The sequence below is a fragment of the Diabrotica virgifera genome, chromosome 5, assembly GCF_917563875.1.
Source record: "Diabrotica virgifera virgifera chromosome 5, PGI_DIABVI_V3a".
Classification (NCBI taxonomy): domain Eukaryota; kingdom Metazoa; phylum Arthropoda; class Insecta; order Coleoptera; family Chrysomelidae; genus Diabrotica; species Diabrotica virgifera.
The window spans coordinates 65,674,066-65,700,379 of NC_065447.1; the positions used below are offsets into that span (position 1 = coordinate 65,674,066).

A 26,314-nucleotide genomic window follows, 5' to 3' on the forward strand; every position below is an offset into this window, starting at 1 on the left:
TTCTTAGGTATTTGCATTTATCAACCCTTTCTATTGTTACGTATCCCAAATGTACGTTTGTTTTTATATTTGTGTTCTTAGATATTATTATGTATTGGGTCTTTTTTATATTAATTTTTAGTCCATATTTTTTACAGAAACTGTTTGTTGTGTTTAGAAGTAATTGGAGCTGTTCAGCAGAGCTTGCCATAACTAAGGTGTTATCTGCATTTGTTGCAATTTACGAAATTTACATTATGTTGTTAATAGACCTTCCGTTCATTACTATTCCTTCACTTTCAGATAGTAATATATATATGATCGGTTTAGAACGTCTTGCGGCGTTGTCCGATTCCCAAATTCCATTCCTTCCTATTTTGCCACAGGTCATCCCTGAGGTCTCGCGCGCTCATCGCTTTCCGGATGCCGGTGGTCCAATTAACTTTCGGTCTCCATCGCTTCCGATGTTCAGGAGGTTGCCATTCCAGACATTGTTTTGGAAGTCTCTCGTCATTCATTCTGTTTACGTGTCCATACCAGATCAGTTGTCTTCTCTCTATATCTTTCATTATTGTTCCTTCTATTCCCATTTGATTTTTAATGTCTTCATTTCTGATATGTTCTCTTCTGGATATACGTAATGACCTTCTGATTGCATCCATTTCCACTACTTCAATTTTGTTTTTGTTTTTTTTTTCTGTAAGCCTCCAAGTTTCAGCATCATATAATAAACTACTCTTAATCATAGTCTCGTAGATATTAAATTTTCTCTTACTCGATATTTGAGTACTCCAAAGAATATTATTGAGATATCGGATTGCTCTTTTTGCTTGTATAATTCTGGATGTAATTTCTTTGTCATCAGTTCCAGTTTTATCAAATGTTACTCCTAGATATTTATAATCTTGGCAGGCTTTAATTTTTTGATTATTTTCCATAGTAAGATGAATATCGTTCTCTTCTGAACCAACACATAAGTACTTTGTTTTATCTATATTGACGTCCAATCCCCATCTTGAATATTCCTCGACCAACTTACGCATCATGTATTCTATGTCTTCCCTGTCGTTTGCTATTACGACCTGGTCGTCCGCGAACTGGAGCGTGTAGAGGCATATATTGTTTAGCTCGATGCCCATTCCATTTACTTTCCTCTTCCAACCTTTAAGTGCTGCTGCAACGTAGATTTTAAACAGGGTCGGAGATATGCAACATCCTTGTCTAAGTCCCTTAGTTACTGGAAAGCTGTTAGTAAGTGAGTTTCCTATCTTTACTCGTGAACGTGATCCTGCATATAGATTTTTTAATGCATTGGTGAGAGTGTAGCTTACTGGTGAAGAATGTAGAACTTCCCAAATCTTATTTAAGGGTATGTTATCATAAGATTTTTGTAAGTCAACGAATGTCAGGTGCACTTCTCTGTTTCTGGCTGTTTTTTTCTCTATAATTTGTTTTAAACTAAATACGTTGTCTGTACAGGAGCGGCCAGCTCTAAAGCCCCCTTGTTCTTCTTCTTCATATTGGCTATATTCGGACTCCATTAGGTCTCTCAGTATTCTACCATACAGTCTACTAAGTGTGCTGGTCACCGAAATTCCCCTGTAGTTTTCGCAGTTTCGCTTATCTCCTTTCTTATGGATGGATGAGATATAAGCCATTTTCCATTCATGAGGCACTGGATGTCCATTTAAGAATTCGACGAAGACTCTTGTTAGCATTCGAAATAGCTTAGCTGTTCCATTTTTAATCAGTTCTGCTGGAATACCTTCTGGACCGCAAGCTTTACCATTCTTTAAGCTTCTCACCGCTTTTATCAGACTTTCTACGTCGATATTTATATGTTCTCCTTCTATTTCTATACCTGGTGTAGCTATATTTTCTAGATATTCTCCTCGTTCTTCTGTTAACAGATAGTAATACTTCTTCAAAAATGGCTTCACTATATACATTATATAGTAATGGAGACATAATACATCCCTGCCTAACTCCTCTCCTAATTTCAATTTCTGGACGGCTTCGTTATCTATTACAATTTGTGCTCTTTGATTCCAGTAAAGGTTTGCTATTATTCGTAAGTCCCTTTTGTCTATGTTTTTTATGTTTATAATTTGGATATTTTTTTTTGGACTATTTTTTTTTTGTTAACATTATCTATTCTATATCATAAAATCTATTATTTTTACATACCAAAGTGTACATTTGACTATTATCACTTCTAATACAATTTTAGATGCAGCCATAAGGTGCCTTTATTTTTCCAACATATCCCCTTATGCTTCGTGTTGCTTTTAGTACGTTCAAATACCTTTTGTATACCTAATGATTATGAGTGCGAGGAGTACCGTATTAGTAATAATTTATCTCCGGGTGAAATTTGTAAACTCATTAATATTGTATTAATATTAATAGTCCTGTTTCGTAAAAGTAAATTTATAAACCTCACGGCTTCTCATTTTATTTTAATATGTGTGTCCTGTGTTCTTTGATGATATTAAAATATTATTTTATTTGCTTGTAGATTAATCTGTGCTTATCTTTGAATAAGCGCCTTTTACTAATATGTACATACATATATGTTTCATGCCTACGTTCTCTCTTGCATCTATTAACATACTTCTTATTTTGCCCATAAATCTTTTTCTTGTTATTCTTCTTAGGATTATCATTTAATTTGTTTCTAAGTATTCTTTTCGTCTTTTTTATAGTTTCAAGTTTTGTCTCCGATTTATTTCATTTTTGTATTTGGTCATTTTCTGCGTCGTTTATAAATTAGTGGATCATAATGCTCATTTTTAATTCATCGGTTATTTTTGAAAATTTTAAGGTCTTATTCATTAATCATTTTATTAGTTTTTATTCTTCTGGTATTCCATCTTCCTCATATTCATTATAATTTTCAGTCTCTTAAGGATTATTTTATTTTATTCCTTTTCTGTTATTTGTCGATGCTTGGGCTTTTTGTCTGATTTATACTGCTAATTCATCTTTGGGAATATAATATAATATAGTATAATATAATATATATATTTCTATCAAGTTTTTTGTTTTCATTATTTGCCTTTTTTTTCCAAAATACATTTCGTAGTGGGGAAAAATAAATTTGTAATCGGGAAATAATTGACAGAAATGAGTTCAATATTACTAGTCAGGGATTTTTGGGACTGCTGAATATGAATATCACAAGGACAATAGTCCTGGTACTTAGGATAGGCCTCGTCTGGAGTTTTATGGAAATTCGATACAAAATTAGTGCAAACTCTCTAATCGGGGATATTTGGAGTCGCTGATTATGAATTTTATGACAGTAATGGTCTCTGAGGCAACTGGTGCCCAGGAAGCGCCTACTCTTGTGGATTTCTGTGAAAACTGGTACAAAAGCTGTGCAAACTCGTTACTTGGAAATTTTTGAGATCGCTGAACACATGTCGGCGATGATATCTGAGGCACTTGGTACCCAGGACAAACATTGTCTCCTGGAGTTTTGTAAAAAATTCAAATACCATGTGAGCAATGGGCTTCGAGGCGCCTGCTGCACAGTTGGGAACACAAATTCAATACAAAATGAGTTCGTCCTAGGCACCAGATGCCTAGGAGACGATTTCCGACATAATATTCGTGTTCAAAGATCCCAATAATCTCTGACTACCGAGTTTGTACTGATTTTCGATTGAATTTCCACAAAACTTCAGGTGATGAGACCCGACTGGACACCAGTTGCCTTAGATACTTCTAAGAGTTCTGACGCCACTAACACGACTAAAGGACCACATAGCTGGGTTCAAACAGAAAGAGAGAAAGGACTACGTCATAAAAAGACAAAGTATAGCAACATTTAAATAATTACCTGTGAACATGGCGGACAAAATACTCCAACTAATTTTACAAAACTATTAACTCCTCTTAATAATCCAGGTAAATCAATTTGGGATAAAATATTTGTTAAACCGCCTAAACCTCCTCCGCTGCCTCCACTACTTCCACTTCCACTTCCAGATCCAAGCTGCTTAAATAATGTATAAATATAATCAATAAAAATAATATTAGTAAAGTCATAACTTAACAAAAAAAAAACATTGAAGAAAAATAGCTGAAAAAAAAATTATTTGGATGCGCACTGAGATAATGGCATTTTTAATATTGTTATGATTCCCAACATCAGGCAGGCCGGTTATGACATATCTAATGGATGTTTCTGGAGACCTAACCGAACGAGCTGAGAACTAGTTTTGAACCCTTTCAAACGCGAGTCAAAAACTTGTCTGAACGTATTCAATTCGATTTTATTCCATTTGTTCCAGGCCCGGTGTAGAATATTGGAGAAAAAAGTCGGGTAGTACTTAAATGGAAGATTGGATTATAGACGTTCAGTGATATTTTGACTTTAGCAGTGCACGTTATAAATGTAAAATAAATTGTACATATAAATTATTTAAATAGAAACTTTTTAATTCCTGGGTTTTCGGTCTGATAAAAATAAAACACTTTGTTATGGCTTAAACGTTTCAGCTAATTGCCATTTTCAATAAGCACTTATAAATAATTATAAACATTACATAAAACAAAAAAAAAACACTAAAATATAAATTGCACTTATTGGCTTGGCGTTTTGCTGTGGAATGCGAGCTTGACTCTTGAAACCATATCGCAGAATTCAAATTAACGTCCGTTAAGATCCGTATATAAAATATTTGCCAAATTGTATATTTATAAAAATTAAATCAATTTATTAAATTATGATATACATTGGAGAGATCCTTGATGTCAGTTTTATTATTTATGCAATTTTGGTCTTTCTTTATATGAATCATCTCCAAAATAGATCTTCTGTTATAGTTTTGTTCTTTTTCTAAAATTTGTACATTTTCAAAATCAAAAGAATGGTTATTTTCTATGGAATGCTTGGCTAATGCTGTAGTGTTTACTTTGTTGGTTTGTACACTATGTTTGTGTGCAACAATCCTTATATGTATATATTGATGTGTTTGCCCAATGTATGTCGAATTGCAGTCTTTACAATTTACTTTATAAACAACATCTGACTGCTGGTCCTTAGTAACAATGGGTTTAAACTTTGAAAAACATTGCCCCGATGTTTTTATGTCCAACATTGATATCATATTTTGCAAACATTCTCGGCATTTGTTCGGAAAATCCATTTATATATGGTAAAGATATATAGCGTTTGTTTGGGTTGGTTATATTACTATTGATATTGTTAGGTGAAATTTGGATTTGATTTGGAGTGGTATTGGAATTTGATTGATTGTTGATGATATATCTTCTTTTTGAAGTTATACTTCTTTACCGGCGATAGAGGGTAAATTTTTATATGGGAAAACCTAGCGACCGGGCGCATGCGCATTATAACTTTGTTCTGATTGGATGTTCAAATGAAATGTCAAAAATTATTCAATATGGTGGCTGTGGCACAGCTGTAGTTAGATTATTTATGGTTGTTGCGTTTTAAAATTTGTGTGAAAAGAAACAACAAACAAAAGTTAGTTAATAGTTATACTGCCTTTTTAAATAGTTTTCATATACCTATATTTTTGGACTTTTGGACTATTTTGGACAAGGAAAACTCATTCTAATTTGGTAAGTACCTAGTTTTTATTATAATCATATTGTAATTATACATTTGGATTAGGTTGAAATACATACATTTATTTTCTCAAGAATGCGGATTTTAGAGAGAAATCCCAAATTAGGTTCGATTTTTATTTTTAAATTATGATTTTTTGGCGTAGATTTATTTATCTAGTAGGTATGTAATGCTTTGATTTACATACTTAATTTGATTACCAACAAAAGTTCTACCAATCTTCATCTAATATATTGTTTTCTTACTGTTTTGTTATATTTTTAAATTTTCTTCCACAAAATTTAAACTACATAATTTTCAAAACCATTGTCAAACAGTAAAACGTTCAGTTACCGTATTTTTCCAGATGATAAATAATGTGCGATTGGACGAGTGAGTCTACGCTTCGATTACGAGTCAGAGCGGCACGAAATTCAAGGGTTCAATTCCCGATGAAAGTTTATTTTTTTATTTTTTTATGCATATTATGATTGTAAGTATATTTGTTATATAATTTTTTTTTCAGCAAATGCGTATTTAAAATTTTTGCCAACAATTATTATCGTCCAGAAATCATTTTTTCTTTGTGGCATTTTTCAATGTGTTTGTGTGCGTTTTATTCTTTTATTTTTTTAAATTTTTGGTATAGTCTTAAAAATCACATAATATGTAGTAGAAGTATAACTTCTTACGTGCGTACAAAGTACACACACATTCTTTTTTTTAATTAGAGGGTTGTAAAATTCTGGCGGATAATTATTTTTTTCTAAAATATCTTTAACTCTTCTTAGATTTTCGGAATGGAATTGTGAGCTAGATAGCTTAATTGCTCTATCCGTTAGACTAATATAACACTTCTTTTGTGACTTACCGGTGCGTTGGTACCGGTAAATTATTATATGATTTAAGTATATGTTTTAGTGTGTAAATGAGTTAAAAATAAAGGCAAATAGATAAAGTGTGTCAAATAAAAATAAAATGTTAAAAAATATAATACAGTAAAGAACGGTAAAGAACGCATTACAATAAAAAAGCTAGTTCAACGACGTTAAAGTTATACTAGCCACCTATTACAAAATATCTTAAATTAATAAATACACATAATTATGTATATGTTAAAACCCATAAAACAATCTTAAATATTTATTTTTAACGAATACGTAATATAGATACTCCTTTATAGTTAGTTTTGTTATGTAGTCTTAATAACAGATTATAAAAGACCATTGCTAATAGTTTTTGTTTAGAATAAAACATTAAGAGGAAACAGTAGCGATCAACAGGTAGCGAAAACGCGTTCCAAGATTGCGGCTGTAATTTTGAATATTTTTTCGAGATATTTGGCACACGTATTCGTAATATAATAAAGAATGGCGGTACAGAGCCCAATTTGAAAAATATATTAATATGTGGAAATTATTCTGTAATTAAATACAATATTAAAAAAACGAGCATGTACCGCCATTAAGAAGAACAAAAAAATATACTTTCTTCTAATAAACTTTTTTATCCGATGCCTAGATTTTGTGACATTTTGGAACTACTAAAATTTTTTATTTCATTAGTAGTTCCAAAATGACACAAAATCTAGGCATCGGATAAAAAAGTTTATTTGAAGAAAGTGTATTTTTTTGTTCTTCTTAATGGCGGTACAGGCTCGTTTTTTTAATATTGTATTTAATTACAGAGTAATTTCCACATATTAATATATTTTTAAAATTCGGCTCTGTACCGCCATTATTTATTATATTACAAATACGTGTGCCAAATATCTCGAAAAAATATTCAAAATTACAGCCGCAATCTTGGAACGCGTTTTGGCTACCTGTTGATCGCTACTGTATCACCTTAAAAGTAAAATATAATTGAGATTTTATTCCAGAATAGGGATTGCACTATATGCTTATGCACATTTCGATCTAGAGCACCATCTCGCCAGAGCACCTCCGTAAAAGCACTGAACTGGAAACAAATCGCTCTCATCTTTCAGTGTAATTATTATAATAATAACAAAATCTATCACAATCAACTAGCACCATCTATGAATCATAAATCAAAAAAGTGGAAAACTAAAATTCGGATTAGGATACTCTGTGCTTTTTAAGATTTATGTATAAAACATACAGAGTGATGTATTAATCGACAATGGAATCTATAATTGCATTCACGACTTGTCGTTTACCGTGATGCATCGAGATGTTCACGTCTTTCTCTCTCTCTCCCTCTCGTTATCTCTACCTCTCGTTCTTGAAAAAAATGTCATTTTGGACTTATCCACTCTCCTATAAGTCTTTTCTTCTTTAGATTCTTGTTAGTGATCTAATACAAGTGCAATGTTGTCCATATGTAGTAAATAATTTAAGTATTTGTTGGTAATGTTGCTATGCCTCTGACATTCTCAGATCTAGTTTATTTTTTGTCTTACTTCGCGATTTGTGGTTGGATGGTAGTTTGTTCGATAACTTTCTACTCTGAGAATGTTTTAAATCTTCTGCTCTAAAGAATAAATTACGATTTTGTATCCAGTTACATACATCATGGCCTCCTATCCATTACTACCGTTTTAGATATATTATCATTCAATATTCCCTACTAAAAAAGTCGTGGATGTCTAATTAATGGTTGCGAGGAAAATTTAGTGGGAAGTTTTTAGATAATTCAAAATTTGACTTAAATTCCTGAAAGGTAACGTATTAGGCCTTATATTAGATTGAATAGTACTATAACATTAACGTTTGCTGGTGAAACATTTACCCTTGTTATAGCCCCGTTCAGATGGTACCGATTAGAATTTTTATAATTTTTTTATTCGAGTCGATAAAAATGTCGAATTGCTTAGTATCACATAGTTTTTAATGGGCACGCTCAGGGCACGATTTGATCGCACTCGGAAATCTTACCGGATACGTCCAAATTTACATGAGATTTTGTCTCTGTAAAACATGAGCCATGATGCGACAAGAAAATTGAATCTAACGTCAGAGTGGTGCTTGTATCTAGGTTCGCTCCTTCACACTATTTGAATTTTGTCGAACTTGTCGAATACCAAAAAAGCGTATTAGGTTTTAAAATGGATTTTATCTACTCTATGTCATATTATGTATAAGTTTTTAGTTTGTGAAAACTGTCATTACAGATAGCAGTGCGTGAAGGATTTAAAGTGTGCGTGAAGTAACAACGTATTTTAAATGGGATTTACTTTTTTGCACTGTTTTTAACTTTCGCGTTGTCATGGTGACAATCCTTACTTTTGCGTTGTCATGGTGATGTCAATATGAGCAACGAATTACAACAAAAGTTTTGACAGTTTTTTGGTTTGAAAGTAGTTAGAATTTTTAAATGTCAAATTTCTAAAAATTGTAGAATAGAAATGAATTCCAGTGACGAAGAGTTACAGCTCTTTTTTGTTTATCGTAGATAAAATAGTGTATAAAACTGTGCGTGAAGTACTATTTGCGAACTTACGCGATTTATAGCACTCGCTCCGTTGTCGCTCGTGCTCTAAAAATCGCGTGCGTTCGCAAAAAGCATACTTCACGAACTGTTTCATAAATAACTATTTAATTAGTTGTTTACGATATGAATAAACTGGACGTGGAAAATTTGGTAAGCAATAGCTTTTACTAGAAGTTCCCAATATTTTCTGTTTCGTCGTTGTCGGCAAGCCAATACATTGTAACAAACGTATTGATATCTTTTTTATTCCGTTTGAAGTAAATTATCGTATCATACATGCCGTCTTAACGGGCCGCCTCAATTCGAATAAAATATCGTTCACGAATAAATTACCGTATCGTATATGCCGTCTGACCGGCTTAGAGCTGAAAATCAAGCTAAGGCCACACGAAAACTCCAAACAATTTGTCCAAATCAAGGAATACGGCTCGTTCGTTTCTGTTCTTAAGCTTTTACGACATGTATTCTGTAGTTTTACATTCTACTCGGAATTATTCACTAGCGGTGGTCTAGAATTTATGATTCTTTCTGACGTCTCATCTGCAACTGCGCCAGACATTTTTTAAAACTATGAAGTATCTTGAATTACAGGCTTACACGAAAATACTCATAGAAACTGCAGCAGCTAATAATATGTTAATAAAGTCAACTTCATGTTTCCGCATAAAGACATTCATAAGCAAACCTGGATCTCAAACGACCATATTACGCGAAACCAAATTGACCACATCATTTTAGATGCCCGACATGGGAACAATATCATAGACGTAAGAAATCTCAGAGGAATAGACGGAGACACAGATCATTACTTAGTCAGAGCAAAAGTCAAATCCAGAATATCCAGCCACAAATACAACAAAACAACAATGAACCCACAATGGAACATGGACGAAATGCAGAACACAGAGAAACATCAAAAATATATAGAACAACTTGAACAAACCTTGAACTCTGAAACTGTTTACAATGATATAGAAGAGCTGTGGAAAACGACTGCCGAAATAATAACCAAGACAACTGACCAGATCTTTGGAAAGAGTAGGTAGAAGAGGGCAAAAACTTGGTATGACGATGAATGTCGGAAACAGCTGGAAAAAAGACAAACAATAAGGAAGACATGGATACAACTACAAACAGACAAAAGCAAAAAGGAATACGACGACTGCCGAAAAGAAACAAAAAAAAAATGATACGCACAAAGAAATGAAACTATGAACAACAAAAATATGAATCTGTAGAGAGAGACCGATCCAAACCAGGCTCCAGTGAATTCTATAAAGCAATCTCCACTGAGAAAAGAGGACATAGAACCAATTCTATTCATACACTGAGAGACAATCAAGGCCATATGATAATCGACGATAAAGAACTAACAGAAGAATGGAAAGGGTATTTCAGGGACCTTCTAAACATCATGCAGGAAGAACAGCATAAAGAAGAGATCTATATAACAGCAGAAATGCCCGTCGAAAACCTCTCTTTTGAAGAAACCCAAAAGGCCTTAAATAAGCTGAAAAATCACAAAGCGCCGGGTATGGACGAGATACCAACAGAATTTCTGAAATATGGTGGAGAAAAACTACATCGCCAAATCCACCAATTAACAACACAGATATGGTTAGAAGAAAGGATACCAGCAAGATGGAAGGAAAACATTATAGTGCACATCCACAAAAAAGGGGATAAAACAAAATTCGTGAATTACAGAGGAATTTCACTCTTAAACACGGCATATAAAATCCTCTCAAACATCATTCTTAGTAGACTAACCCCTTATGCTGAAAATGTCCTAGGAGAATATCAAGCTGGTTTTAGGACAAACAGATCAACAATATATCAACTATTCACGCTGAGACAGCTTCTAGAAAAGGGATGGGAATATAACAGACCCATACACAATCTCCTCATAGCCTTTCGATAGGCATCTGACAGCGTAGAAAGAAGCCAAGTATGAAATGCCATGGCGGAGTTCTCAATACCAAAGAAACTCATTCGGATGACTAAAGTCTGTATAGAGGGTGAGCTTCGAAATCAACAGTGGACTCAAACAGGGTGATGCGTTATCTCCACTACTTTTTAACCTTGTATTAGAGAAAGCCATGAGGTCGGCCGAAATAAAAACAGAACTGCTATCGATTCAAGGTCCCAAGTTATTACTAGCATACGCAGATGACATTGATCTCATTGGAGACTTCATCCTATCCACAAAAGCCATGTTCAACAAGGTGGAAGGAGCAACAAGCGAAGTAGGGCTGAGGATTAATGAAGAGAAGACGAAATATATGTGTATGGATAGAACGACACGAAGAGACAGGATAGGGCAAAATGTGACGGTCAACACCTTCAATTTCGAAAGAGCACAACGTTTCAAGTGTCTGGGGGCCGTAATCACAGCTGACAACGATGTTACTGAAGAAATAAAAGACAGAATACAATCAGCAAATCGCTGACCCGTGTTGAGCTGCCCCCCCCCCCACTTGCAAAAATTAAAAAACAAATAGCCCTGATTTATGAGCTATTTATGAGCTCTCATATTCCGCAAACTAAAAATTTTGAGCTCGTTCCACTGAGCAGGAATTTAATACCCTAGTGGGGGGGGGCTGAGTCAGCCCCCCCACTACTTAAAAATAGGAATATTGAATCGGTTTTTGCGGCAGAATTACGAGCTATTTATGAGCTCTTGAAATTATATAGTTTCGATTTTTGAGCTCATCCCCTTCACCCCCAAACAACCCTTTAATTGATTTAACTTAAGAGAAAGATGCTGAGAAAACTTAAAATATATCGTATTGCGGATATAATTCATATAGCTTATATACTCTAAGAATAAACTATTAAATCAAGAGCATTTCGATTATTGAGCTACAACCCCTTCGCAAGAAAAACACCCTATCTTCCCGGCTTAAGAGAAAGTTGTACTTAAAATGCATTAAACTAATTATTTGGCGTCTACATATCATTTAATAATTTATAACCTTCCAAATTACGCGCATTTAGATCAGTAAATTGCAATTTATTTTGTATAGTGCAGTCACTGAAGGTAAAAATCAACGATTACCTTCAATTTCGGTGAACCTTCATCGATTTTCACGAAAATTGGTCAGTAGTTAGAGGATACGTCAAGAAACAAAGGTGACATGGTACCACCTTGCGCCTTTACCCTGAGGGTGGATACCGCCCCTTCTCGGGGGTGAAAATTATTTTATAAAAAATAAATGCACAAATCAATAAAAAAACAAATTAAAAGCAAAATTTATTATATAAAGTTAATAAAATAAGTCAATACTTTTTAAGTTATTAAAGATCAAAGATTTTAATTATTTGTGAAAAAAATGCATGTTTTGAAGAGGTTTTTTGTAAATCACTGAAAAACTTTAAGTTTTTACAAAAAACTTAATAGTAGTTTAATTCGTATAGCTTATATTCTAAAAATAAACTCTTAAATCACGCGTCTTTCGATTATAGAGCTACAACCCCTTCGCAAGAAAACGACCCCATATTCCCGGCTTAAGAGAGAGTTGTTCTTAAAATAATTTAAATTAATTATTTGGCGACTACATATCGTTTAATAATTTATGAGCTTGCAAAATATACGCATCTCAATTATTGAATCGCCATTTTCTTTCTATAGTGCAGTCACTGAAGGTAAAAATCAACTATTACCTTCGATTTCGGTAAATCGCCATTTATTTTCACGAATTGACAATAACAACTTGGGGTTTTAGCCTGGGGTATATGTCACCCCTTCTCGGGAGTGAAAATTACTTTATTAAAAATAACCCCACAAATCGAGAGAGGGACAAATTGTAAGCAAAATTTGTTATATAATGTGATTAAAATAAATCAATACTTTTTGAGTTATTAAAGATCAAATATTTTAATTTTTGGAAAGAAAATGCATGCTTTAGAGCGATTTTTCATAAATGACTCAAAAACTGTAAGTTTTTACAAAAAAGTTTTCATCACTAAAATTGAAGCTAATAAAAAATATAATAAATTGCTTACTTGAAAAACCCTTTAATGTTAATTTAAAGTAAGTTATTGGTAATTAAATGTATATTTTTTTCCGCGACTGTTCAAATCTAAGGGTTCAAGCTTAAATAACTGGAAAGATATGCATTTTATAACACTTAGTTACTAAATACTTGTCAAAGTACTTAGAAATACCTATGAAAAATAAGATCCAGAAAAAGTTGATAGTATCAAAATCCGCTCACCAATTTTCGTGAAAATGAATGGAGATTTACCGAAATCGAAGGTCATAGTTGATTTTTACCTTCAGTGACTGCACTATAGAAAGAAAATGGCAATTCAATAATTGAGATGCGTATATTTTGCGAGCTCATAAATTATTAAACAATATATAGTCGACAAATAATTAATTTAAATTATTTTAAGTACAACCCTCTCTTAAGCCGGGAATATGGGATGGTTTTCTTGCGAAGGGGTTGTAATTCAATAATCGAAAGGCGCGTGATTTTAGAGTTTATTCTTAGAATATAAGCTATACGAATTAAACTACTATTAACTTTTTTGTAAAAACTTAAAGTTTTTCAGTGATTTACAAAAAACCTCTTCAAAACATGCATTTTTTTCACAAATAATTAAAATCTCTGATCTTTAATAACTTAAAAAGTATTTACTTATTTTATTAACTTTATATAATAAATTTTGCTTTTAATTTGTTCTTTTATTGATTTGTGCAGTTATTTTTTATAAAATAATTTTCACCCCCGAGAAGGGGCGGTATCCACCCTCAGGGTAAAGGCGCAAGGTGGTACCATGTCACCTTTGTTTCTTGACGTATCCTCTAACCACTAACCAATTTTCGTGAAAATCGATGAAGGTTCACCGAAATTGAAGGTAATCGTTTATGTTTACCTTCAGTGACTGCACTATACAAAATAAATTGCAATTTACTGATCTAAATGCGCGTAATTTGGAAGCTTATAAATTATTAAATGATATGTAGTCGCCAAATAATTAGTTTAACGCATTTTAAGTACAACTTTCTCTTAAGCCGGGAAGATAGTGTGGTTTTCTGGCGAAGGGGTTGTAGCTCAATAATCGAAATGCTCTTGATTTAATAGTGTATTCTTAGAGTATATAAGATATAGGAATTATATTCGCAATACGATATATTTTAAGTTTTCTCAGCATCTTTCTCTTAAGTTAAATCAATTAAAGGGTTGTTTGGGGGTGAAGGGGATGAGCTCAAAAATCGAAACTATATAATTTCAAGAGCTCATAAATAGCTCGTAATTCTGCCGCAAAACCGATTCAATATTCCTATTTTTAAGTAGTGGGGGGGCTGACTCAGCCCCCCCACTAGGGTATTAAATTCCTGCTCAGTGGAACGAGCTCAAAATTTTTAGTTTGCGGAATATGAGAGCTCATAAATAGCTCATAAATCAGGGCTATTTGTTTTTTAATTTTTGCAAGTGGGGGGGGGGGGCAGCTCAACACGGGTAAATCGCTGTCTATTCGCACTGGATAAGCTTATAAAATCAAAAAATCTTACAAGAAGTTCCAAGATCAAAATCTATAAATCCATCGTCAGACCTGTACAAACATATGGTTGCGAAACGTGGACCATGACCAAATCAAAAGAAGAAAAGCTCAGACGTGTTGAACGAAAAATACTTTTCGGACCTCACCACGACATTAACTTAAACCAGTATAGGATTAGAACCAATTTCGAATTAAAAGAACTCTTCAATAACACCGATATTGCCCAAGAAATTAAATCACAGCGACTAAGATGGGCAGGCCACGTGCACAGACTTCATAACGAGAGACTTGTAAGACTGGTATGGGAGGAGATTCCTACAGGCAAAAGACCACTTGGAGTTCCCAGAATGCGATGGAGAGATACCATCCAAGCAGATCTCCGAAAAATGAACATCCCATTTGACCCTAGGTTGATGGAAGACCGAAGAAATTGGAAGAAAGTTGTACAGTCAGCCAGGACCCACCTAGGGTTGTAGCGCTACGTGATGATGATGACGAACAGACTAGGTAATTAATCAAAATAAGAGAGATATTTTATAATCTTTCTTATATCGCGTAGTAAAACTGGTAGAAATAATAATCATATCTTCTTCATCTATTGCCAACTCCACTAATGAAGGTTGGCTATAACTACGGTGACCATATGTACTTATTTAAGTAGGACAGTACTTATTTTTAAATATTGTCCTAATGTACTTTAAAACCTTTCTAAGGACACGCAAATGTACTTATTTTTTCTAAAAAAATAACTTTATCTTTTACTATTTTTAAACAAATATCTTTGTATACTGTTCTCAGTTGTTTATGTTTGGCACGTTTACTTAAACTACAGCAGATAACAATAACACAAATACTAATTTTGGTGGAATGAAAAGACAGGGTATTAATAATTTATTCACTAAATTGACTAATTATTCTTGCGGGAAACCTTTAATCGGTATTTGATGTATTGCTCACATATTCAACAATTGTATTCAACGTGCTACTGATGGTTTACCAATTGGTATCGAAGTCTTAACAGTGAAAATTTATAAGCATTTCTATATTTACACTGTTAGAGTTGATAAACTAAAGTCATTTTGTGAATCGGTCAAATTATGAATACAAAAAAATGTTAAGCACGATTTCTAAAAATGATGCCTGCAATTGAACGGATTTTACAAATGTTTGAACCACTTAAAGCTTATTTCCTATCATCTGAGAATTGTCCCACAATTTTGAGACAATTTTTTACTGATCTCATTTCAGAGATGTGGATGTGGCTTGTTCATAATGTGGCGTCGCAGTTTCATGAAGCCATTCTGAAAGTAGAAGGTGATAAAATAAATGCGGCAGATGCTGCCCAAGAATACTTTAATCTTAAAAACAAATTACAACATCGGTTGGACGCATTATTTTTGCCGTTTAAAGTGAGAGAATGTCTTGGTAAACTTGAAGACGGGCAAGCCGCTACTGCAAACTTCAGTACACAAGTGAGACATTTTTACACAAAATGTGTAACCTACCTAGAAAATTGTAGTACAAATCTTCATGAGTTCAAAATATTCAAATGGATAGATCTAAGAAATGAAATAACATGGAACTATGTTTGCTATTCTCTCGAAGCTTTTAAACTGTATATCAAGGCAACCATTTTAAATGAAGATCAACTCTTAGACGAACTGGGAATTTTGAAAGATGTGGGGCTACAAGTGAAAAAATTGCTGAGTGGAACAGAGAAAAAAAAATAGTCAGGATCGATGGCTTGAAGTTTTTAAGTGTGTAGATCAATTCAAACTGAAAAACTTACAAATATTATGCAAATTTATTTTTTGTCTTCCGGGTACTAGTGCGGCTATCGAGCGTTTATTTGCTGCAATAAATAATTATTGGACGTCGGAAAAGTCACAAATAATGTCCATTTCCACTCTCAAGGCAGCGATGCAGGAGTACACAAATTTTGATGAGACTTGTAATAAAATGTTTCATTTACTTCAGTCGAAGCCGGACATTCTTAAATTAATTTTAAGTTCAGAAAAATATGAATGGTACAAATAACCGGAAGAAGATGAGGCTATTCCAGGTCCCTCAGCTAAAAACTGTTAATTACAGTCTTCTAACTTTTTTAAAGTTAATATAATGTGTTATGTTTAGTTTAATTGATATAATTTTTTATGTTTAGCTACATAGTTTATTTATTTTTATTGCTAAAAAGTTATGTTTGTCCAATAAAAAGATACATTTTGCGTTTTTAATACATTTTTGTTTTTTTTTGTACTTTTTTTTCTTTAAAAAGATATGGTCACCGTAGCTATAACCAATGCAATTTCGTCTCTATATTGTGCTTGTCTTAAAAACGTCTGTGTATTTAACGAAGTCCAGTCGCGAATGTTTTTCTGCCAGGATATTTTTCGTCTTCCAGGACCACTTTTCCCTTCGATATTACCCTTCATAATCAGCTGCAATATCTCATACTTGTATCATTTCTAAGTATGCGCCCCACATATGCTGTCTTTCTCCTTTTAATGGTGGTCAAAAGTTCTCTGTCTCTTGCCATTCTGTGCAACACCATCTGTGCAACGTCATGATCTGTCCATGATATTTTCAAAATTCTCCTAAAAAGACCCATCTCAAAAATTTCCAGCTTTCTCATTAAGTCAACATTAACAGTTCAAGCTTCGGTATCATAAAGAAGATTTAGAGTAGATATAATTTGCAGATTGAGTTTTTGGTTAGGCTGCTCTTGATTGTTCTATTCTGGATCGAATTTCTGATCTTCAGTAATCCAGACTCCTAAGTGTTTCATTTTGCCCACTTGTTCAATATCTTCAGATTTTATCTGGATCATTGTTATGAATTTACCCCTCTTACTGATAACCATGGTTTTTGTTTTCTTTATGTTTTTGTTAAACCATTAAACTGATTTCCAGTATCACAAATTGTATTTAGTAACGTCTGCAGGTCTTTCTCACGTTCGTTGAATCAAATGAAAAAAATTATAAATTAATAAGATCTTTTGATTACAAAATACAACAAACTCAGCCCTGAGTTCGTATCACAAATAAACGAATGCATGCAGTTTATTACGATAAATAATTTCTTTGTCTACATAAATGATTTGATCTTTTCTTGCATTAAAAAGTTTCTTTTTTCGTCAATTATGTTATTATAAACCGCATCGTGAATAATATTATGCACGTTGCCAAATATGTTATGCAAGTATCGTACATGCTTTACTTCTACGAACAGACCACAAATATGTTAATACCTGAACAGCTAAAGGAAAAATCCGGTATTGGATAACTAATTCAGGTTTTTTTTATTATAGTTACGTAACAGTTTAGACCAATTACTTTACGAGAATATTCCAACGAAAACGAACTTTAAAATATGTAATCGTTATTTAATTATGACTTAACCCAAAAATTAAGAAATTGATACCAATTTGTTGACAAAAATAGTAACATTGGCAAAGTACAGTTTTCCGAATTCTTTTTGATCATTTATTTTGGACAGAAATATGATTTCCATATCTATTTATGTAAATTTAAGAGCATTATCGTAAAATCTGTATTTATGGAAAATATAAGTTATTTTGTTTTAAGTTTCTTAGTCTAGTCCCAACATAGGCTTTTTGGATCGCTGAATCCAATGGAAGTGGTCTGGAAGCCCAAATGTGCTGCGTTTAGTTGTTATTAACAAATTATGGTAAATTTAGGGGTTTTTCAGGAATTATTAGAAGCCCTGTAAGTAAATTAATAGTATTAAGGCCTTCTCTGGTGTATTTTTGGTCGCTGAATTGAATGCGACTAGTCGCGATTACTCAAAATATTTTCTTATTTTGTTAATAACAAAATAATTGTTTATTCGCCGAAAAGCTCGAAATGCGCTATCTACAGCAAGTTTGAAGTCTTTTTCATAGTATTTTTATACGTTAAACCGATTGCCACTAGTCGTGATAGCTTAAACCACAATCCGACTTTGTTATTAATAAATTATTGCAAAAATAACGGTTTATAGTACGTTCACTCACGGTTTTTGCTCTAAATTTTGAAGAACCACTTGGATTGACATGAAATTTGGCACACACGTAGCTAACATGTCAAGCAAAAGAAGTGATATTGTGATAATGTCTGCTTTTACCCTAGGGGTGAGTTTCACCCCTTTTCGGGGGTGAAAAAAGAAACCTTTCAAATAAGTCCGGAAGTGGATAAAATTATTAATTCTAAGCAAATTTAGTTCTATAAAGTTTTTTCACTAAGTCAATACTTTTCGAGTTATATGGTTTTTTTCTTGAAAAATGAACATATTCACTCGCAAATAACTCGAAAAGTATTGACTTAGTGAAAAAACTGTACAGAACAAAGTTGCTTCGAATTAGTCAGTTTATCCAATTCCGGACTTATTTTAAAGGTTTCTTTTTTCACCCCCGAAACGGGGTGAAACTCACCCCCAGGGTAAAAGCACACATCGGCACAATAGCACTTGTTTTGTTTGACATGTTAGCTACGTGCGTGCCAAATTTCATGTCATTCCAAGTGGTTTTTAAAATTTAGAGTAAAAACCGTGAGTAAACGTACTAGGTATAAACCGTTATTTTTGCAATAATTTATTAATAGCAAAGTCGGAACGCGGTTTAAGCTATCACGACTATTTAGTGACAATCGATTTAGCTTATAAAAATATTATGAAAGAGACTACAAACTTGCTGTAGATGACGCATTTCAAGCTTCTCGGCGAATAAACAATTATTTTGTTATTAACAAAATAAGAACACATTTTGAGTAATCGCGACTAGTCGCATTCGATTCAACGACCAAAAATACACCAGAGAAAATCTTAACACTACCAATTTATTTAGAGGGCTTCTGAAGAAAGCCCTCCTGATTGTATAGGATAGAATAGAAATATGCTATATTGTTACTGAAAGTTTTACAATTTTATGGACAAAGCTTACAAAGATTAGGAAAAAACAACAACAAATACAGTTTACTGAAATTACATAAATCGTCAATATTATTACAAATTAAAAGATAATGAAATAAAACAAAACAATACACGGTGTTTTCATTAATAATTGGAAATATTTTAACTGTAAATTACTGGGATTATTTGACCTACCCACAAAGGACGCATATGACCGGTACTAGAAATTCGTAATTTATGAAATCGATTCATCCCTGGAATAAACGTACCAGTTTTAGTTTATTGTCTTCATAGTATTTTTTTGAAAATTTTTCTCAAATTAAAAAACACAAAATTTTCAAATCGACATTTCTAGAAAACGGTGTATCCTACCGACTTAAATCAAGAGTACCTTTTATTACTAGAATATTTGTATATTTAATAATCTAGCGCCAAAAAGGCTTAAAACTTAAAGATAAAAAAGTTATGAGCTAAAATAAACGTTCCCGACCCAAAACGAACGCCTATGACCGGTACTAGAAATTAGCAATTTCTGGAGTCGATTTAGCTCTGGAAGATAAATAGGCGTACCAGTTTTCGTTTCCCTAAATAGAAGCGTTCTGGACGTATTTAAAAAAACTAATTACAAGACGCCTTCTTCAAAGAGCTCTAGCTCCTTCAGGAAGCATTTTCGGAGTAGGTGATTTGGGTTAAATCTTAATATTTTGAGCCCAGGAACCTACAGTTATATCATTTACAACTATTAGCGAAATACCCTGTATATTGCAACATTTAAATAAATTGAAAATTGCATAATACAACCTTAGGAACAAATAAGTTCTGTGTATAACATCCAAATATAAATAATTATAATAAACCTAATAAACTCTAATAAACCAAAGTCGAAAAATAGATTTGAATTTGAAAGAGTATTTTCAAAGTCTGAGCAGTTAACCAACCTAAGTATTTTTTAGAAATTAGACTAGACATCAGAATACCGGTTTTAATGCCGGTATCCCGATATTTCAAATTTCTAATGTCAAATACCGGTATTCAGATTTTAGTTCGGTATTGTAAGCCCTACAAACCTCCCTACCAAGGCCCTACAAAGCCTTTCAAACCTCCGATAAAGTCTCGATAACTTTATCTCTCGTTATCTCCGGTATTTTATTCTTCTTTGGGACCGTCCATCTCTCCTCTGGTGTGCTTCATCTAGCAAAATTATACAGTGCTTATACCAGCTTTGCTCTATAGCAACATTGAATCTTAATACCCTTTAGTTCACACTCTTAATCTTTTGCACGTCAATAAATTCCTTTGATGACTTGTCTGTTGCTTTAGCAATGTTGTATAATCGTTTTATCCTCTCCGGTGTTTCAAAATTTCATATAGCTCTGTAGATGATATTTTCAGAGAGGAATAGATACTCGTATGTATCCCTCTTGAATACATACTTGTATGTATGTATCTTACACTCATTTAGACCTGTCATACCTCTTTCATCCTTGCTTCTGCCTAAGAGGGAAGAGAGCGGCCAAACTGAGATTCAATATTTTGTTCTTTGTATCTAAATTGAGACGCTCAGAGCTACAGTGGCCTACGCCACAAATTAAGCATTTTTAGATTAATGTATCAAGAGAAGCAACAACATTAAATCTTTGGACTAACAAGGGTCTACACAACTTACACAACCTATATTTGGCTAAATGGTGCTACATAATTTGTAGCAACATCCCATAAGCAAAATGGAAATACTAATAGACAAGCAGAAAACGGCGGGTTCATTGGAAAAATATTCCCATTAGATTTTTTCGCATAATCACATTTGTAATACACCCCAGAATAAGGTTCAAGAAGTCTCCCACGAGAAAAGTGGTCCAAATTTTTTTTAACAATTTTTTTAATCAAATTGCAAAAATTATTATTCTTGGTCTGGACAATTTTTTTAAGATTTTTTAGACCATTCTGAACAGAAAAGGTCTCTTGTAATTTTTCTCTAAAGTTGATGGTTTTCGAGTTATAAGCAGTTTAAAATTTGAAAAACGCAAAAATGGCCATTTTAAGACTTAATAACTCGGTTAAAAATTAATTATGAAAATCAGAAAGTGACTAAATCAAAGTTTACAGCCCCCCTACATGATCCTGAAGAAATTTGTGTCATTAATTTATTACTAAGTTGTTATTTTTAATTATTAACAATAAGCCGTAAGAGTTTATTGACGCGGCTGTAAATGTGAGTGCGAGTAAGATGTCCCATTGGACTGCCGGAATGGCATTTCTCTCGCACTCACCATAGACGGCCACCTAATAGTAGGTGGCGCTTATTATTATTACTTAAAAATAACAGCTTAATAATAAAATTATGACAAAAATTTCTTCAGGATCTTGTAGGGGGGGCTTTAAACTTTGATTTAGTCACTTTCTGACTTTCATAGTAATAACTTTTAACCAATTTATTAAGCCTTGAAAATCGCCATTTTTCGTTTTTTCAATTTTAAATTTTTTATAACTTGAAAACGAGCAAGTTTAGAGAAAAATTACAAGAGACCTTGTTTTGTTCAGAATGGTCCAAAAAACCTAACAAAATTTATGCGGGCCAAAAATATTGATTTTTGCAATATGATTAAAAAAAATTGTTAAAAAAAATTGGACCACTTTTCGAGTGGGCGACTTCTTGAACCTTATTCTGGGATGTCTCACGAATGTGATTATGCAAAAAGAATCTCATGGGAATATTTTTTCTAACGAACCCACCGTTTTCGACTTGTCTATAATGCAAAGATTGCATTTATCTCAAAACTTCGTTTTTGGGGTTAGGTCACTGTTGCTCCGAGCCCCTTAATTAGTAACACCAGTATACTTTGGCCATTTTAAGCTTGATTTCTATCATAGGACAAGCATAGATGTATACAGAGTGAAATCCAAAGATCAACAAAACACACGAAGGAGAAGCACCTTATACTCTGATGGCCATAAACCAAAACAACTTAATTATTCACAAATAAGAATTAGGATCATATAGACAATGTCGTCTGTGTCTTCTACTAAAATTTTTGATCATCGGCAAACAAGAGGCTATAGATGTAGATTGATAGATCCTGATCCTTTTTAAAAAATCTAATAGCTTCGAGACTGAATTTTCCATGTATTCCAGCTATTTATCGGTGGATTTGCTTCTTCTAATGCAAAAAACCGCACATTTGCCAGACTGTCACACTGATATAGAATGGGCTCTGCTGTTTCTTCTTCAAGGTGACAGAATCTACAGACGTCATCATTTGATAATCCCATCAGCTTCAAGTGCCTATTCAGCTTACAGTGCCCTGTTAGCAGACCTACTATTGCTTCGACTGTTTTCTTGTCTTTGCTTATTAGGTCTGCCGTAAATTTTAGCGAATGTTCTGTTGTAAACTGTTTCACCAGTCTTTATCCTGGTGAATTTCTCCACCATTCCAAAGATTTGTGAGCTACCCACTTTTTTGTAGCCGTGCGGTAGGAAAGAATATTCCGCTCAGTTGCCATGTTCACAGATAGTCAGGTAGCGCTTAAGGCACTCAATTATGTAGAGGTCAATTCTAAACTAGTATGGGATTTTGTGTGTGCCCTAAATAAACTAGGAGACCGTAGTAAGGTTACGTTAGCCTGAGTACCGTGGCACGAGAGTCATAAGGGTAAAGAAAAAGTTGATGAAATGGCCAAACAAGGCTCATCAATGCCTTTCGTTGGACCGGAACACATTTGCGGCGTTGTAAAGGCAGGCTATAGATATAGCATGTCGTCAATTTTTACTTTCATCTGTCTACATTTCTTCTTGCTCAGTTTTTTATTGTTTCGTCTATATAAAGTTTAAATAAGGTCGGTGACAGGCCGCATCCTTGTCGAAAACCATTACACGGTTCTGAGTAGTTTTGTTTGACTTTAATTCTACATTCATTGCCTTCGTAACATCCTTTTAATACTATTTACTCTCGCTAATTTACCCTGTTTATATACATACTTTAATTTTGATAAAATTTCGTTCAAATAATTGCAGACATATAAATTAAAATGAAATGATGTAAGAAACCAAATAGCACCGATGACAACAGCCGATCACCGACTCCTTAATAGAAGTCCAAGGCCGCAAAGAAAGTGAAGTGAAAGTAAAAAAGAATCAGTCGAAAAAATTCGTGCAATGCATCATCAATCTTATATAAGACTGTATTATACAGGTATTAAAGAAATTAAAAGCGAAATTTTGTTAAATAAAATATTTGGCTGTATACACGCTAACAATAAAAGATGGTATTGAATAAATTAAAAAACTAATTGATATAACTACATAATTATATAATAGGCTAAAGTCTGACATAAATTCAGGTTTACTAAACAATCACTTGGAAAGAACTTGTTTGTTTGTTTCTAATTATATTAAATTGCAGTAAAGGTTTTCTTATTAGAAACATTCTGTGGCCAACTTGAATACATTTTGCATTTTAAAAATAAATAAACCTGTTAAATGAAATCTGACAATGTACTAATTGTAGTTTATTGAGTGACAAAAAATGGTAAACTTATATACATCTAACCGATTTTCGTAATTTTTGATATAAATGTTCTATACCTACATGTTGGTATGATGCCCACGTATGCCTACATGCCCACGAGACGAATGGGACAGAGGAAACTCGACCCAGACTGCAGGGTTACACCTGGTATACGGAGGGTATGCAGACTGTTCGGGCACAGGAATATTCTGTAGTGGTGGAAATTTCACATTTATATTCCACTGGTAGAATATACCTCCGTATTTCAGGCAGAGATTTTTGCAATCTTGCAATGTGCAAGAGAAAACAACCTGAGGGCATTCGAACTGCAGCGGGTTAACATATGCACAGATTGCCAAGCAGCAATTGGGGCTCTTATAAACCCTAAGATGAACTCTAGGCTGGCGTGGGAATGTCGACAAGAACTAAGCAGACTGGCACAACATAACAGTGTTATACTGGTATGGGTTCCAGGTCATCGGGGCATATACGGCAATGAAAGAGCTGATGCACTTGCCAAGAGAGCATCAGCTACAAAATACCTGGGTCCAGAGCAGGCCGTGGGAGTGCCAAAAAGCACCGTCCGCGAACGAAAAAAAGCCTGGATCCGAAGCCAACACAACCACACTGGGAGAGTGTACCCAGTCAAACATATGGCAAGATGTATATCAGACGGATCTGTGCTAGTAGGGCTGAGTTACTACTGAAAACAAGTAGGAATCAGCTCAGAGTCATAACACAGATTAACAGATAACTGGCGCACTGGACATGCGCCAGTTAAGGGTCACCTGCATACAATTGGGCTGTTTTATAGAGACTTGAGCTGCAGACTCTGTAACAGAGAACCTGAAACAGTCAACCATATTTTGCATTACTGTGAGGCATTGGATCGGAGGCGGCAAACACTTTTCGGAGACATCGAAGTGACTCCAAATATATATGGTATCCACCCACTAGACCTGTACAAGCTGGTACAGGGCTCCAGAATTCTGAAATGGGTTTTATAAACGAATGGAAGATGTACAATAAGCCAAGTGACTGCAGTACAACCGGTTCACAAGAGACGACTTCCAGGAAAAAAAATACCTACATGTTCAGTGTGTCCCTTAACAGTAAAATGATTACATTTTTATCTTGATTCGTCAACTTACTGCAGAATCTGGGTCAATAATGTATTGATGATCCACGATCTCTTATTCAGTAATTGAAATGCCTGGGTATCTTTCTGATGAGATAGTCGATATCCTAGAGATTCTGGTCACCTGCAACTTCTTTAGTAAGAGCTGTTAACATCCATGGAGAGTATTGCAAATTAAAAAGCCTGTGTCCTATCATGTAGCAAACATAGTCAATTGGAGACAGATGAGGCGGTCGTGGTGGCCAAGGTAAATGGTTGATGTGATGTTAATATATGGAGGCTAAGGATTCTCTGGAAATGTCTGGTCTGGTATTATTCTTCTTAAAGTACCCTCACCTGAATGGAGGTTGGCTAGTACAATTGCAAATTCTTGTCTGTCTTCAGCTGTTCTTATTAGCTGTTCAAAATTTAGTCCTGTTCATTGTCGGATGTTTCTTAGTCACGATAGTCTTTTCCTTCCTAGTCCTCTCTTTCCATCGATCTTTCCTTTCACTTTAGTTGATTATATTGGCACTAATTGTTTCTCAGTATGTGGCCTAGTTCTAACTTTCACTATGTTGAAAAGTTCTCGTTCAGCACTTCTTCATTTGAGGTATGCAATGTCCATCAAATTTTGAGGATTCTCTGGTAGATCCACATTTCAAATGGCTTCAATTTATTTACGGTTGCTGTTTTAAGTGTCCACGTTTCAACTGCATAGAGAAGTGTCGACCAGACGGCATTTTGATAAACGTATTTGAATTTAGAGTTTCATTGGGGAATCGCATAGTAGGGTTTTGATTTTTTCGAAGGATTTTCTGGCTTGTTCTATTATCGATCTTATTTCTAGATCAGAATTTAGGCTGCTATCGATCCAATGCCCCAGCTACCTAAATTTATTGACCTCTTCTAAAATGTACCCGTTTATTGTGCAAGGTTGGGGTACATTCTGTTTTTTTTTGGATTGACATAAACCCGTTCAACTTTTTGAACAGAGAAATAACACTATAATAAAAAGTATTGTAGAAGGAAAACGATGCATTTATATTCTGATGGATGAGGGGTTAAATATACTTCACATTTTTTTTTTAAATTCCATTAGTCATCAAATTTTTTGCAGCATATCGCGCTTACTTTGAACGTAATCGACATTTAATGTTGCTCATTCTAAAGGTCTTTTCAATCACTACAAAAGGTATTGGTAGCATTATACAACTAAAATCGACCGTTTCTATTTTATTTTAAGTTGAATACCTACAC

The 26,314-nt window shown here is 33.8% G+C and overlaps 1 protein-coding gene across 3 annotated transcripts in view; it reads right to left on the reverse strand.

The window, feature by feature from the left end:
- Nucleotides 1–26,314, reverse strand: part of LOC114325161 (uncharacterized) — a 272,355-nt gene that overhangs the window by 106,067 nt on the left and 139,974 nt on the right. For all 3 annotated transcript variants that reach the window (XM_028273130.2, XM_028273129.2, XM_028273131.2), the window contains exon 3: nucleotides 3,824–3,979. In XM_028273130.2, the coding sequence (XP_028128931.2) occupies nucleotides 3,824–3,979 (156 nt within the window). The remainder of the gene's footprint in view (nucleotides 1–3,823; nucleotides 3,980–26,314) is intronic.